Source organism: Dendrobates tinctorius, unplaced genomic scaffold (genome assembly GCF_039654945.1).
Source record: "Dendrobates tinctorius isolate UK_male_01 unplaced genomic scaffold, ASM3965494v1 ptg000073l, whole genome shotgun sequence".
Lineage (NCBI taxonomy): Eukaryota > Metazoa > Chordata > Amphibia > Anura > Dendrobatidae > Dendrobates > Dendrobates tinctorius.
This window is the reverse complement of record NW_027361741.1, coordinates 19,133,636-19,150,203: the sequence shown is the minus strand read 5'-3', so window position 1 is coordinate 19,150,203 and position 16,568 is coordinate 19,133,636. Positions and strand designations below refer to the sequence as shown.

Below are 16,568 nucleotides of genomic sequence, written 5' to 3'. Positions count from 1 at the left end.
AAACTTGAAACAGTCGATGAGGTGGTGAAGGCCTGTGTGGTTCTACATAACTTTGTGATGGCTAAAGAGCACCCGACCTTTGAACTGGACGATGATGCTCCTAACCCATTGCCTGAATTCACTCAGCACACTCTCAGGTCATCCGTTGAAGTTGGCCAAATGAGGGACAAATTTGCGGCCTACTTTATTTCTGATGTAGGACGGGTGCACTGGCAAGATGAAATGGTGTAATGTTGTTGTTTATGGTAATAAAAATCCTTATTTGATACCATTACTGAGTGCACTATATTTTTTAAACTCCAATTAATTAAAAAACTTCCCATGTATAACTGAATTTTGTTATGTTCACACACCTGGGCAGGTAAATACACATACGAGTTAAAATGCAGCATTGCTAGTCTGCGTGAAATATATTGGAATGAGCAAAGCTGCAGGCCATGAATCAGGAAACCATTTAAGAGAAAATTGTGCAACTAGTTTAAAACAAAGTATGTGATTTTCTCAAAACACAACCCTCAAAACCCAACCCCAATGAAAGTCCATGGGGAATACAAGTCAGCATTGAGTGGATGAATGTAATCTGCTCATGTAATCTGCTCCATTACAAGTTATTACACTAGGCCTTGGAATGACTATACTAGGCCGTGGTATTTCAAATATGAGTATAGTAGGCCTTGGGGCTAGTAGTATAGTAATATGTGAAATACCACGGCCTAGTATAGTCATACCAAGGCCTACTGTAATAACTCGATTTTTAACAACTAGCATCTTGTTTCACAAAAAACAAACTGGTGAAACTAGAAAGAAACTTATTTTTTAGACAAGTTTCAACAATTTGTTTTTCATGAAACCAGATTCTATTTGGTAAAACTAGAGTTATTACACTAGGCCTTGGAATGACTATACTAGGCCGTGGTATTTCAAATATGAGTATACTAGGCCTTGGGGCTAGTAGTATAGCAATATGTGAAATACCACGGCCTAGTATAGTCATACCAAGGCCTACTGTAATAACTCAATTTTTAACAACTAGCATTTTTAACAACTAGCATCTTGTTTCACAAAAAACAAACTGGTGAAACTAGAAAGAAACTTATTTTTTAGACAAGTTTCAACAGTTTGTTTTTCATGAAACCAGATTCTATTTGGTAAAACTAGAGTTATTACACTAGGCCTTGGAATGACTATACTAGGCCGTGGTATTTCAAATATGAGTATACTAGGCCTTGGGGCTAGTAGTATAGCAATATGTGAAATACCACGGCCTAGTATAGTCATACCAAGGCCTACTGTAATAACTCAATTTTTAACAACTAGCATTTTTAACAACTAGCATCTTGTTTCACAAAAAACAAACTGGTGAAACTAGAAAGAAACTTATTTTTTAGACAAGTTTCAACAGTTTGTTTTTCATGAAACCAGATTCTATTTGTAAAACTAGAGTTATTACACTAGGCCTTGGAATGACTATACTAGGCCGTGGTATTTCAAATATGAGTATAGTAGGCCTTGGGGCTAGTAGTATAGTAATATGTGAAATACCACGGCCTAGTATAGTCATACCAAGGCCTACTGTAATAACTCAATTTTTAACAACTAGCATTTTTAACAACTAGCATCTTGTTTCACAAAAAACAAACTGGTGAAACTAGAAAGAAACTTATTTTTTAGACAAGTTTCAACAGTTTGTTTTTCATGAAACCAGATTCTATTTGTAAAACTAGAGTTATTACACTAGGCCTTGGAATGACTATACTAGGCCGTGGTATTTCAAATATGAGTATAGTAGGCCTTGGGGCTAGTAGTATAGTAATATGTGAAATACCACGGCCTAGTATAGTCATACCAAGGCCTACTGTAATAACTCAATTTTTAACAACTAGCATTTTTAACAACTAGCATCTTGTTTCACAAAAAACAAACTGGTGAAACTAGAAAGAAACTTATTTTTTAGACAAGTTTCAACAGTTTGTTTTTCATGAAACCAGATTCTATTTGTAAAACTAGAGTTATTACACTAGGCCTTGGAATGACTATACTAGGCCGTGGTATTTCAAATATGAGTATAGTAGGCCTTGGGGCTAGTAGTATAGTAATATGTGAAATACCACGGCCTAGTATAGTCATACCAAGGCCTACTGTAATAACTCGATTTTTAACAACTAGCATCTTGTTTCACAAAAAACAAACTGGTGAAACTAGAAAGAAACTTATAGTTTCAACAGTTTGTTTTTCATGAAACCAGATTCTATTTGGTAAAACTAGAGTTATTACACTAGGCCTTGGAATGACTATACTAGTCCATGTTATTTCACATATGACTATACTAGCCCTTGGGTTGGTTTTTAACATGTATTTACCCATCAGTGTGTGTGAGCGGCGCAAACAACATTAATGAAACTTATTAATGGTGAACCACAAATGTAAATTTATTTTTTATCACAAAAAAAAAAATTATTTTTTACGGCGTTTGGGGGCAGATGGTTTCAATTTGGGGGTGTGCAGGGAATATGCAACACTTGCAGTTGAAGACGGTGTTTGAGGGGAAGGGGCAACAAAACTTGTGGGGGAAGGTAGTCCAGTTAAGGGAATTAAACTTGGAACACTTGTAGGAGAGGAAATCTGTTCATTTACATTAGTTGTAATGGCATGTCGCCGTAGGCTTGTGTGCCTGGACCGACTTTGGCCCAATGCCCGCCTTGATTGATTTCGCCTTGAAGTAGGGGCAAATATGGAATGTAGGTCCCCCGTCTGCTGGTATGGCTGCTGCTGCTGAGGTGGCGGCTGCTGCTGCAGAGGTGGCGGCTGCTGCTGAGGTGGCGGCTGCTGCTGAGGTGGCGGCTGCTGCTGAGGTGGCTGCTGCTGCTGAGGTGGTTGCTGCTGCTGCTGAGGTGGTTGCTGCTGCTGCTGAGGTGGCGGCTGCTGCTGAGGTGGCTGCTGCTGCTGAGGTGGCGGCTGCTGCTGAGGTGGCGGCTGCTGCTGAGTTGGCTGCTGCTGCTGAGGTGGCTGATGCTGCTCTTCGTTGTCAGTGCTCGTCCTTGCAGGAGGACTGGTGGCGGCAGTGATGGCCCAGGTTTGCAGAGTGGTGGTGGCAGGGCTACTACATGTTGTTGTAGCGGCAGGGCTGTTCCATGTTTGCCTAGTGGTGGCTGAGCTCCACGCATGCATGGGATTGGCGGTGGTGCTCCAGACAGGAGCAGCGCTTGCCATGGTGGTGTCGGTGAAGTGACCAGCTGCACTCAGACTTGTGGTGGTGTAACGGTGGGTGTCCTGGCTTTGAAGAGAGGTGTCCGTGCAGTGGTATGCAGCACAAGTCGGTAGTGAGGTGAAGCGAGTCAATGGTGGCACAGGTGGAAAGGACACCACTGACTGCTGACCGTACCGATTATGCTGCATAGCCTGCAAGAAAGCATTGTTGCAGGCCTGCAGCACATTCAGCTGTTGATCAGGACTAAGGTGTTCCGCCATGCCCTTTTCAATCTTACTAAAAAAATGGTGTGCTGGTCTGTTGAGGTCGGCCTCCAGACGGTCAAGGCGCTGTTCTACAGAATTGAAGCGGTGTTCAAAGTGGTTAAAACCACGTTCCATTAGTGCAAAACCGCTTTCAACTCTGTCGGACAGTGACTTGAGGCTGGAATTAAATGTCTCGCTCAAATGCATAAACTCGGGCAAGACATTCCTGTCCAAGGCCCTCTGCCGCTGGCGGGTAGTGCCCGCATAACCAGTGGCAGAGACCTGGGACAGGGGAACACCTGATGGCCCAGCTTCCTGGTCACCAGCTGTGTGTGTGGCTGACCTGCAAGGTGCTTCCTGGCTGTCGGATGGCTGGGACGGGTCAGAGGACGTCCGAGGAAGGACCGCTCCAGGGCCAGGTTGCAGGGTGCTGCTCCAGGTGCTGTGGAAGAAAGGAAAATCATTACTACCATGCCTTTACAAGAAGCATCAGCTGTGGATTAGAAAAACACAGATTAATAAAAATAAAAACCCAAAATGTATAATACTTACGATCTTGTGGCAAGGACCGGTCTTAGGAACTGCAACGCGTGATAGTGACGGTATCTAGTTCTGGTCCTTGACGCAGATCCACTGCGAACCTGGCCCTCAGCACGAACATCACTGTTGAAGCGGTCCTTGATCGAACGCCAACGTGTTCGGACTTTGTCCACTGTTGATAAAAAAAAACAGTGCCGTCAAGGACAACAGTCACTGCGGCACAATGTAGCAATACAATACTCAAAGCAGTCACTGTAGACCCCGATGACACTGTTGGGTTTCCTGCTAGAATACGCCAAGCACGAAACCCAACAGTGCCGTCAAGGACAACAGTCACTGCGGCACAATGTAGCAATACAATACTCAAAGCAGTCACTGTAGACACCGATGACACTGTTGGGTTTCCTGCTAGAATATGCCTAGCACGAAACCCAACAGTGCCGTCAAGGACAACAGTCACTGCGGCACAATGTAGCAATACAATACTCAAAGCAGTCACTGTAGACCCCGATGACACTGTTGGGTTTCCTGCTAGAATACGCCTAGCACGAAACCCAACAGTGCCGTCAAGGACAACAGTCACTGCGGCACAATGTAGCAATACAATACTCAAAGCAGTCACTGTAGACCCCGATGACACTGTTGGGTTTCCTGCTAGAATACGCCTAGCACGAAACCCAACAGTGCCGTCAAGGACAACAGTCACTGCGGCACAATGTAGCAATACAATACTCAAAGCAGTCACTGTAGACACCGATGACACTGTTGGGTTTCCTGCTAGAATACGCCTAGCACGAAACCCAACAGTGCCGTCAAGGACAACAGTCACTGCGGCACAATGTAGCAATACAATACTCAAAGCAGTCACTGTAGACACCGATGACACTGTTGGGTTTCCTGCTAGAATACGCCTAGCACGAAACCCAACAGTGCCGTCAAGGACAACAGTCACTGCGGCACAATACAGAGCAGGGAAATACTCACTAAACGCCTTTTTGGAGGATGCTGTGGCGCTGTCCCAGCCATCCATCAACGCTGCGGCCACCTCATTCCATAGCCGCCGGGTCACCACATTGTCCTTGTACAGCCGGTCACGGCTGTCCCACAACGGCGAACGCTCCTGGACCAGGCTGATGAGCTGCTCATTATCCAGGTAGACGTCTTCATCCCGTTGTGGAACCTAGACAAAACACATTCATTAGAATAATCAAATTTAAATGGAATAAAAAGTTACAAAAAAAGAAACAAAAAAATGAGTAAAAATAGAAGATAAAAAATAAAGAACATTACAAATCATTTGATACTTACATTCCGTATCACCACCGGGACTTGGCTTCGCTGCTCCTGCTCTTCGCCCTCACTAGTGCCGTCCGCAGATGATGATGACGATGTCTGAAAGTTGAAAAAAACGTAAGAGATTTGGAGAAGCAGCAGATATACTTACCAGATGCACGAAAATAATCACCTCACGGTCTGCTTGCGCCAATTCCTGCCGCGATGGGGAATACTCGGATTCTGAAGACATACTGCATGTAAAAATAATAAAAATCATTAGTACATACATAATTTAAAAGGACAGGCATATAATGTAATATACTCACATTCTTCGCTGATATAATGGGTTCTTGGTTGACTGTCTGCTCTTCAATCTCTCAGTGTAGTAGTGGCAGAGTTTTGGCAGGCACCTCCTTTATATAGACTTTTTTTTTTTGACTTTAGAAGATTCTAACTAGGATAAAAAGTGGACACCACCCAAAAAACGCAGCGCTAAAAAATCGCATACCTGCGCATGCCAGTGCGCACGTATGCGCATCCATAGGCTATAATGGCCATTTTTAGCGCAAAACGTGCGCATACGTGCACATGCGCTTTTTTCCAGGGCCAAAAAATGCAACATGCAGCGTCTGGAAAATACCAACGCACACCCCAAAAAAACGCAGCGCATGAAAATCGCATACATGCGCTTACAAGCGCGCATGTATGCGCACCCATGTTAAATATAGGGGAAAAATCGCATGCGCACGTATGCGTTTTTTTCCAGCGCTAAAAAACGCAAATGTGAAACCAGCCTTAGAAAGAGTTTTCACACTATGCTTTGTTATTAACAGTAATTATTGAGAATTTAGTTATTTATAACCTGTTATACTTTGCCTGGCACTGGAGTATTACCTATTCAAGAAAGCAAAGCTGAATAAGGGCAGGTTCACACGCTCAGTATTTGGTCAGTATTTTACATCAGTATTTGTAAGCCAAAGCCAGGAGAGGAACAATCAGAGGAAAAGTATAATACAGTAGAATCACGTCACCACATTTGCATTCTTTACCCACTCATGATTTTTGCTGATGTAAAATAGTGACCAAATACTGAACTTGTGAACATGGCCTAAGGTTGGGTGGCAAAACCAGCGGAACCACTCTTATAAGTTTCTAGGGAACATTGAAATCCCTGGCATTTGACCATTGATGACCATATATTGATTACTTTTCATAAGATTTAGATTACAAATCCTGTAAAACAGAAGAAATTATGAAAAATGTCTATGTTTTGAGATAAATAAACAATGTCAGTTTGTAAAATATTTTTAAAAAGTTGTATTTCAATTACCAAGAACATCTACTGCAGGAAGTAATTGCTTACACAATTTTTAGACTGTATCACAATTAACCAACATGAAAGTTAAAAATTATACATTTCAAGAATTTCATCTGATTGGCTTCAACTTCGATCAAAATCTACAACAGTTTTTCTTTCTCCTCTTTTTTATGATGTACTTATCAACAATTACTGGGAATACAATAATCATCACTGTCATTTGGAAAAGCTCCAAGCTTAAGAGTCCGATGTACTTCTTCCTTGGAAATTTTGCTTTTATGGAAATCGGTTACACGTCAGTTACTATGCCAAAAATGCTGACAGATATGGTATATGGTGACAAAAGAATAACAGTTTTTGCCTGTATTACACAATTATATTTCTTTTTTGTTTTAGGGGGTATTGAAAATTACTTATTGGCAGTTATGGCTTATGATCGATATGTGGCAATTTGTAACCCTTTGAGATACTCAACAATAATGAGTAAAAGATTTTGCCATCAGTTGGCAGTGATGTCATGGCTTTCTAGCTTTATAAGTTCATTAATTCCTATATATTTTTTAAGTCAACTGTCCTTTTGCGGTAGAAATGAGATTGACAATTTTTTCTGTGATGCTTCCCCAATTTTTAATCTTTCTTGCACTAACACATCACTTCTAAAAGTCTATTTTTTCAGTCTTGTGTGTATCCTTGTGTTCAGTTGTTTATTTTTTATCATTTTATCTTATTTCCAGATCATTTTAGTTATATTAAAGATGCCTTCTCATAGTGGTCGCAAAAAGGTTTTCTCTACATGTGGATCTCACTTCACTGTAGTTATTCTCTATTATGGCTCTGTTATATCGATGTATGTGAGGCCAAACCATAGACACTCGTTTGTATTTGATAAATATCTTTCAGTATTTTATGCCATTGTGACCCCATTTTTAAATCCAATCATTTATAGCCTTAGAAACAAAAATGTTAGAGAAGCCATGAAGTCATTAAAATGTACGTATTTTATTCGTCATAGTGCCTGAGCAAAATGTCAGATCACAGCTGAGACTAAAGGAGGACACCCAAACAAATTTGAATAAATTAGACTAAAGCAAAGAATTTTGGCAGAATAAGCTGACCATTTAATATGTACGAGTGCCTCTCAAATCTTACCTGATAAATGTGTAAATGTTAGGGCTTGATTATTTTATTATTTTGTTTTTGTGCTAGTCCACAGCCATAGTAGTCTATTAGCAGCTTACTTCACCCTCACCATTAGCAATACTTGAATGATCATCCTAGTTGAAAATTCATGTACAACAGGATCTTGGGAGAGATGACTGAAGTACAGTAGAATGAGCATGCAGCTAAGTTACTTTATCAAAGGTGTATGAGCACTTTAATCTCTTCACACCATGGCCGTTTTCTGCTTTTTTGTTTTTTTTCCTACACCTTCTTCTAAGAACTATAACTTTTTTATTTTTTGGTCAACATTGCTGTATGAGGGCTTGTTTTTTTGCTGGACGAGTTGTACTTTTGAATTTCACCATTCATTCAACCACATCCAGTGCACTGGAAAATGGGAAAAAATTCCAAGTGCGCTGAAATTTTTTAAAAAATTGCAATTTCCCAATAGTTTTTTTTACCATGTTCACTGTATGGTAAAACTAACCTGGCAATAGCATTCTCCAGGTCAATATGAATACACAGATACAAAACTTGTATAGGTTTTTTCTTTTTAGTTAGATGCTAAAAAAAAATTAGTAAGAAAAATCATTTGCTTTTGTCACCATTTTCCAAGACCCATATCATTTTCATTTTGGGATATAGTGTGTGTGACGGTTTATTTTCTCTGCTCTATGGTGACATTTTTAAAAATACCATTTGGAGGTAGATATGATACAAAGGTATGGAACCAATCATGAAACAAAAATATCTAACATTTAACGTAAAGACCAGTGTAAATAAAACTAAGCGACCAAGTCTTATGTATTACTTAAGATTTTGCCGATCATTCATGAAACAAATGACAGATCAAGACAAACAAAAGCTGAAGACTAGAGATGAGCGACTTTGCCTCCGGGAGGGTCGAGTCGGGTTTCGGACCACCCGACTTTAACAAAAAGTCGAGTTGAACGAAATCGGCCGACTGTCAGCAAAAGTCGGAGTTCCGACCGAAACCCGACCCCAATGCAAGTCAATGGGGAATAAAAGTCGGCAGTGAGTGGAGGACAGTAAACACAACGACAGTGCCCATTTCAATGGCAACGACATCAATTCTTATTACTTAAGCTTGTGAACCTTAATTTACTTTATAATAATAGTAACACATTGAAAACTGGGAGTCATTTGGCTACAGTTGCGGGGGGGTACAGACCAGTTAGGGAGGTGGAAAAACTGGCATATGTTGAGGTGTAGGCTGAACGTTCAGCAGCTGCAAATGGAGGAATTGGAGAAGTCGGAGGAAGAGGAGGACAAAGCGAGCCATTTTGCTGGCAACCTATGTGTCATCAGGAGAAGGTGGTACAAAATCCTTTGAAACCCAGGCATGGTTCATTTTAATGAAGGTGAGATCACCTACATTTTGGGTCGACAGCCGGGTCCTTCTTTCTGTCAGGATTGATCCAGCAGTACTGAAGACTCTTTCTGATAGCACACTACCAGCAGTGCAAGCGAGCTCCTGTAAGGCATATTGTGCCAATTCAGGTCATGTGTCCAGTTTACAGGTCCAGTAGTCAAAGGGGAATGAACTGTGAGGGAGAACCTCGATAGGGGAGGAGAGGTAATTTTGAACCATAGTTGACAACTGCTGTCTCCTGTCTGTTGCAATCGATTCAGTATTACCAGTCGTGTGACGGTACGCGAGAAATCAGTCCACAACATGGTCATGAAACCCCTGTCTCCAGCACCACTTCGGCTGTGTGCACCATGAACACCTCTTCCATGTTGCCCAGTATGGCTCATGGTAGACCCTGCACCGTTGCTATGTGCTGGGAATGCCTCTAACAAATGGTTTACCAGAGTTGCTTGTTTGTTCACCAATATTAGCTCTAGGTTCTCCTGTGGCATGATGCTCTGTAATTTGCATTTATAGCGTGGATTGAGGATGCTGGCCAATCAGTAGTCGTCATCTTTCATAATTTTGGCAATGCGGGGTCCCTTTTTAGGATCCGCAAGAGATAATCACACATGTGGGCCAATTTTCCAGGTGTCAATGATGCACTGCCAGTGGTGGGGGGAGGAGCACTTTCTGCCAAATCCGCATCCCTCCAGTCATGCACAAACCCTGTACCTGACCTTGGCAAGGCAACAATTTCTCTTGCCCCCTGAGAAGCATCCTCCTCCCCAAAATAATCATACCCCTCCTCCTCCTCTTCCTATTCTTCCTCCACCTCGTCCAGGACAGTTCCCTGAGCAGACAATGCATGACTGTCATCAAGGCTTCCCTCCTCCTCCTCTGCAGACGCCTGATTCTTAATGTGTGTCAAAGTTTGAATGAGCAGACGCATAAGTGGGATGCTCATGCTTATGATGGCATCATCTGCGCTTACCAGCCGTGTGCATTCCTCAAAACACTGAAGGACTTTACAGAGGTCTTTCAGCTTTGAACACTGCACACCCGACAACTTCATGTCTGCCCTCAAACTGCCTGCCCATGTATCCTCTCACAAATGCATTACAGCCTGCCTCTGTTCGCACAGCCTCTCAACCATGTGCATGGTGGAGTTCCGTCTTGTTGCAACGTCTATGATTAGGCGGTGCTTGGAGAGGTGGAGCGATTGCTGCAGCCTTTGCATACGATTGGAGTGTACAGGCGAGCGACAGATGTGCGAGCACAGTCTTCGTACCATATGGAGCAGGGCTGGTAACTCCGGATAAGTATTTATGAAGCACTGCACCACCAGGTTCAAGTTGTGAGCCAGGCAAGGTATGTGTCTGAGTTTTGCCAGGGCTATGACCACCACAAAATTATGTCCATTATCACTGACTATCTTGCCTGGCTCAAGATGTAGACTGCCCAGCCATGACTCAGTTTGTCGCTGCAAGAAGTCGGCCAGTACCTCCGCGGTGTGTCTGTTTTTGCCCAAAGACATCATCTTTGACAAAGCCTGCTGATGTTTACCACTATCTGTTCAATAGTGGGACACCTCGTGTGCAACACTGCCAGCTGCGGATGGAGCTTTCGCTTCTGGAGGAGGAGGAGGCGGAGGGTCGAACGCCTACAGCCAACTGTTACCTATACCGAGGGCTAGGCAGCACTGTCCCACTGCCGCTGTCCCCTGTGGACCCTGCATCCACCACATTCACCCAGTGCGCATTGATGGACACATAATGGCCCTGGCCATGCCTACTGGCCCATGAATATGTTGTGAGGTGCACCTTTCCACTCACTGATTGTTTGAGTGCATGGACAATGCGGTCCTTCACGTGCAGGTGGAGGGCAGGGATGGATTTTCTAGAAAAGAAGTGCTGACTGGGTAGGTCATAGCATGGGACAGCATAGGCCTTGAGCTCTCGGAACTCTGCGCTTTCAACCAATCGGAAGGGCATCATCTCTAATGAGATCAGTTTGGCAATATAGGCGTTCAAAGCCAGTGTACACGCATGAGAGAATGAGTACTTTCTTGTCCTATTCAGAGTCTCTGCTAGGGTGAGATGGACTTGAGAGCTGCATATGGTGGAACTAGCTGTGGACATGGTGGACTGAGAGGGGGTTGGTGATGGTGATGTCGATGGCCTAGATGCAGTCTTTTGTTGGAAAAACAGTGTGATTCCCTGACTGCTTTGGCCTTGCGACGACACCTCAATTTTTCTTGCTGGTGGTGTGCAAACCGGTGGGCTTACAGTGGGGGAAGCGAAGTAGCGTTGCTGGCAACCTTCAGTCGGAGCAGGTGCACATGTGCTACCTGAGGTTTTGTAGTCCGTCCACGCTTACAAGTGCATGGTGTTTACATGTCTAAGCATGCAACTGGAACTCAAATTTCAGAGATTTTTCCCTTGGCTAAAGGTCCTTCCACATTTCTTACAGATAACCTTTGCCTCATCAATAGGATTTTGGTCAAAAAAGTGCCACACTGCACTCTTCCTACTATGGGAAAAATTTTCAGGGCTTGCACGCTGTGCTAATTTTACCATCTGGCCAAAATGTTCTGCAACTCTTTTTGTTTTTTTAACACATATTTGGACTGGTATGGGCCTGCCAGATAACCGCAGCTGCGATGTCGATGCCTGCTGTGGATCCTCCTCTTCTGAGCTATTGCCAGTGGCACCCTCTTCCCCAATGGATGCCAATCTGGGTCAACAACTGGGTCATCCATCACCTCCTCTTCAATTTCATCTATTCCTTCCTCTGTGTCACCGTGTAAGGTGGTATAGTATGCGGGAAGAGGCACCTGAGTTTCATCAGGGTCAGAATCTGGCTCAGTAGACTGCAAGGGCAATGCAGTGCTCTGGGTGAAAGTACCAGCAGAATCATATAGCACTTGCTGTGCATCAGTGCACTCCATGTCATATTCATCTTGGACTGGGGAATTCAGGATTTCACTTAATAACTTAGGCATGGTATGTGAAAAGAGCTCCAGGGAGTAATCTGAAGTGTGGTCTGCCGCATCCTTCACTTTTGGTGTGGGTGAAGGACACAAGGAAAGGTGTTGTTCCTGACGAGGAGCCTGCACTGATGACTCAGTGCTTGCAGTTTTTGAAACTTCAGAAGAGGAGGCGATAGAGCTGAAGGCTGTTTCGGCAATGTAAGCCAAAACCTGTTCCTGATGCTCCGGCTTTAAAAGCGGTTTACCTACTCCCAGAAAAGGGAGCCTTCCAGGCCTTCTGGAGCCAGACGATGATGCAGGCTCAACACCTCCTGCCTTAGGCCTCTTTCACACTTCCGTTTTTTACAATCAGTCACAATCCGCCAGGTTTTGAAAAAAAACGGATCCTCAATTTTTTTTTGAGGATCCGTTTTTTTCCCATCGACTTGCATTAATGGCGGATTGTGACGGATTGCTGTCCGTTGCATCCGTTTTTTTGTGAGGATCCGCCAAAAGTTGCTGTCCGTCACCATCCTCAAAGATTTCAAAACGGAGCTTGTAACGTTTTTTCCTCTGGCGGATCCTCCAGACACTCATTTAACCCGAAATTCTTTCTGGGTGCCGGACAAAATAAAAATAAAAAAAATTCTCTCTCTCCCTCTCTCTCTCTCTCTCTCTCTCTCTCTCTCCGGCCAGCGATTCCTTTAAATTTCTTCATTTTCAGGATCCGTCTGAAAACGGATCCTTCCCCATCCGTTCACATCAGTTGATAACGGATCCGCTTGTCCGCCTTTTTGGCGGATTATAACTGATGCAAAAAACTGAAGTGTGAAAGAGGCCTTAGGTGCTATTGTGCTTTTGACACTACCAGCAGATGCACCACCACCACCATCAGTACCAGATGGCCCCCCCCGCCCACATCCACAGCCTCTTCCACCATAGTTCCTAATGTTTGGGAAAATATACCAAAAATACCAGCAGATATATGGTACTGTATGAGGAGCGTACAGATGTATATGGTGTAGGGAAAAATTTAAATCTCCGTATTTATTTCCAGAGTCACACAGATGCTCACTCAGTATGTATTTGACCGTAATACAAACAGCAGATATACGGTACTGTATGAGGAGCGTACAGCTGTATACGGTGTAGGGGAAAATTTAAATCTCCGTATTTATTTCCAGAATCACACATATGCTCACTCAGTATGTATTTGACCGTAATACAAACAGCAGATATACGGTACTGTATGAGGAGTGTACAGCTGTATACGGTGTAGGGGAAAATTTAAATCTCCGTATTTATTTCCAGAGTCACACACAGACGCTCACTTAGTATGGATTTGACCGTATTACAAACAGCAGATATATGGTACTGTATGAGAAACGTACAGCTGTATATGGTGTAGGGGAAAATTTCACGCTATGCTCGTTTTTTGTTTTGTTTCGCTCAACTCTACTGAAGGCCTCTTAAAAGTTTTCAATTTCATTTTTTGTTTGTTTTGATCTGTTTTGATAGTGTATTTATATCAATTTACGATATTTTCATCGCCTCCTATTGGATTTGACTGAAATGTTCCAGCAAATAAAAAGCAAAATTTGGAGTTTTGATTTTTTTTGCACTACATTGCTTACCGATTTGATTAATTTATATTATATTTTGTTAGATCTTATCATGGAAAGACACTCACCTTTGTCGGCAAATGTTAAATGCCTCTATCAGCGATTGACAGTGGGACTTTACAACTCAACCGACACAGGCGTAGCTCCAATATGCACATAGCTGCTAGAGGAACATGATTAAATCATATGTCATGAGCAGGGAATGATGCGGGCTCCACGTGCGAGAATTTCCAAGTACTAAAATGATAGGACACCACCTGATGAGTTCAGGTGGGGTCTAAAGTGGCTCAATTGCCCTCATTAGGCCGGGGTCACACTTGCGAGGAACACTCACATGAGACTCGCGTCTGAATGCCCGGCACTGCCACCAGCACTTGGACTGGAGCACTCAGCTGCATAGAAATACATGCAGCCGCACACTACGGTCCCGAGTGCTCGCGGCAGTTCCGAGTATTGAGACGTGAGACTCGTGCGAGTTTCTTGCAAGTGTGACCCCAGCCATATAGTGACTGGTGGCAGAATGAACATATAAGCAGCAATAAAAGAATAGTTTTTATTTTTTTACATAATTTTTTGTGCAATGTAAGTGATAAGACGCATGATTCTTTAGGTCAGTACATAGTTTTTTTTGTCACCATATTCTGAGAGATAATGCTTTATTATTAGTGATGGGCGAGCACTAAAATGCTTGGGTGCTCATTGCTCGGGTTGAGCAAATTGGAATACTCGGGTACTCGGACAGAACGACGAGCCCAATATAAGTCTATGGGAGACACGAGCATTTTTTCTGTGACCCCCCGGGGGTCCTTTTATGGTCTAAAAACATCATAAAATGATGGAAACACTGCTCAAATGACAAAGGAACATCATGGGGATTGCCCCTGGAAGAATTTCTAACTCCTAGGTCACAACTGTAAGCAATGTTGTCAGAGTTTCACACCATTTTTATAGGTGCACCAAAAAAACACACAAAACGAAACCAAAGTGGATTTTGCTGGTAAATATGTTAAGGTACATCATTTCCAAGTTAATGACTTGTATATAAGGCAAAATATTTAACCCCAGACCGAAATGCTCCTCCACCACTTTTGCTATGTTCACACGCAGCGTTTTTGAAGCGTTTTTCAACTTTGACATTGCTTTCAACCAATACTAATGCGTTAACTGGGAAATGTCATTGTAACATTTAACAACCCTAGCTGGCCATGTGGTGTCTGATACATAAGGAGACACATCTTGTTTCATTTCTGAAGGAGGGACTCTTAAAGTCAGGTGGCATTAATATTCTTAAAGACCCATTATTAAACAGTGGGTCTGTTATTGCTTATGCAGTGAGTGGCTGGGATGCCAAGAATTACAAGGCACCCCAATACCCCTTTCACGGGAGGTACAGGAGGGCCTCCTGAAAAAATGTTGCATTGAATGCAAGGACTGCCCTGCTATCAAGTCATATGCACCCCAATATGCCTTTGAACCCAGATACTGGAAGACCACATGAAAACCCACTTCACAATCTTCAGTTGGTCCTGCCATACAGTTTCCTTATGCATTGAATGCAAGGGCCGCCTTGACCCAAATTTGCAAGCACCCCAATCCCCCTTGGAAGAAACACGGAGGAGGGCCTCCTAAAAAAAAGTCCCATTACAAAGGAGCAGGACTCCTAGACTCATATTGCCCATACACTGAGTGTATGGGCTGACAAACATTTCCCCGGGGGGGTACAAAAATATTTTATTGGGATCATAGACACCCTTTGAAAAAATTGGACTGGCTGTAGCAGCACGGAACATATTAACCCTGGTGATCTAGTGGCGGTGGATGATGAGACGTTCAGGAAGGCCTCATTAAAAACTAGGGCCAATTTAAAGGAGCGGGTCTCCTAGACTCCTAATGCCCATACACTAAGTGCATGGGCTGACAAACATTTCCCCCTGGGGGAGTAAAACTATTAAAAATATTTTATGGGCATCATAGACATCCTTGCCAAAAATTAGACTGACGGTAGCATCACGGAACACGTTAATCCTGGTGATCTAGTGGCAGTGGATGATGAGATTTTCAGGAGGACCTCATTCATTTAGTGTATGGGCATTACGAGTCTAGGAGCGGATCTCCTAGACTCGTAATGCCCATACACTAAATGAATGTGTTAGGTGTCGGGTTCCTGCCTCTGCAGAGGAGTAATCCCAAGTCTTGCCTTGTACGGTCTCCCATTCAGTCCCGACCACAGAGGAGGCTGCTCAGCAAAGGCGTCATTCCCGGAGTCTTGCTCAAGCTAGTGCTGTCAGGTTGGTTGCTGCTGCCATCTCTGGTTCAGCTTTAGCAATCCGCACTAGCCAGCAGCGAGCAGCTCCAGAGGCTGTCATTTTTGTAGCCTACTGAGCTTGCCCGTGGGACAACCTCTCATTGGAGGTCAGAGGTCACATGCTCAGGTCCTCAAGCAGCTCAGATTAGATCATCAGGAAGGTCCCAGAAGGACGCTGCTATACAAGGTTTGCATGGACGATCGGCCATGCGCTAGCATAGACTTTTTATGCTATTTGTGTGAATGATGATGGATGCATGAAACTGGTGACTGACTCATTATAACACCCCTCCCTTGGATACGCATGTTTGTAGGGTTTAGGGTTTAGCGTCAGCGCCTAGTAGTGGCATTGTCTATGTGCCACTGTGCACCAGTACTCTGCACACACTAGCATCCGATGATGTCGCCCACTGCAGGGCACTATCGTACCGCGGCAAGTGGCAGTCACCACCTGTGCAGCGCCGTGTGCAAACCTGTGCACTTATTTGGCTCAATTCTGGGTGATTAGTGGCGTCCACCTGAGCGGCACTGTGCACAGTGCACACTTGCAT

The 16,568-nt window shown here is 43.5% G+C and overlaps 1 protein-coding gene across 1 annotated transcript; it reads left to right on the top strand.

Moving 5' to 3' along the window:
- Window positions 1-6,663: 6,663 nt before the first annotated feature.
- LOC141096294 (olfactory receptor 6N1-like) lies at window positions 6,664-7,605 on the top strand. The gene has a single exon (XM_073582834.1). The coding sequence runs from the start codon at window positions 6,664-6,666 to the stop codon at window positions 7,603-7,605; it is 942 nt and encodes a 313-aa protein (XP_073438935.1).
- The last annotated feature ends 8,963 nt before the right edge of the window (window positions 7,606-16,568 follow it).

What these genes read in the sequence shown, in the direction of transcription:
- LOC141096294 (XM_073582834.1), top strand. Translation starts at nt 6,664, where the DNA reads ATGAAAGTTAAAAATTATACATTTCAAGAATTTCATCTGATTGGCTTC.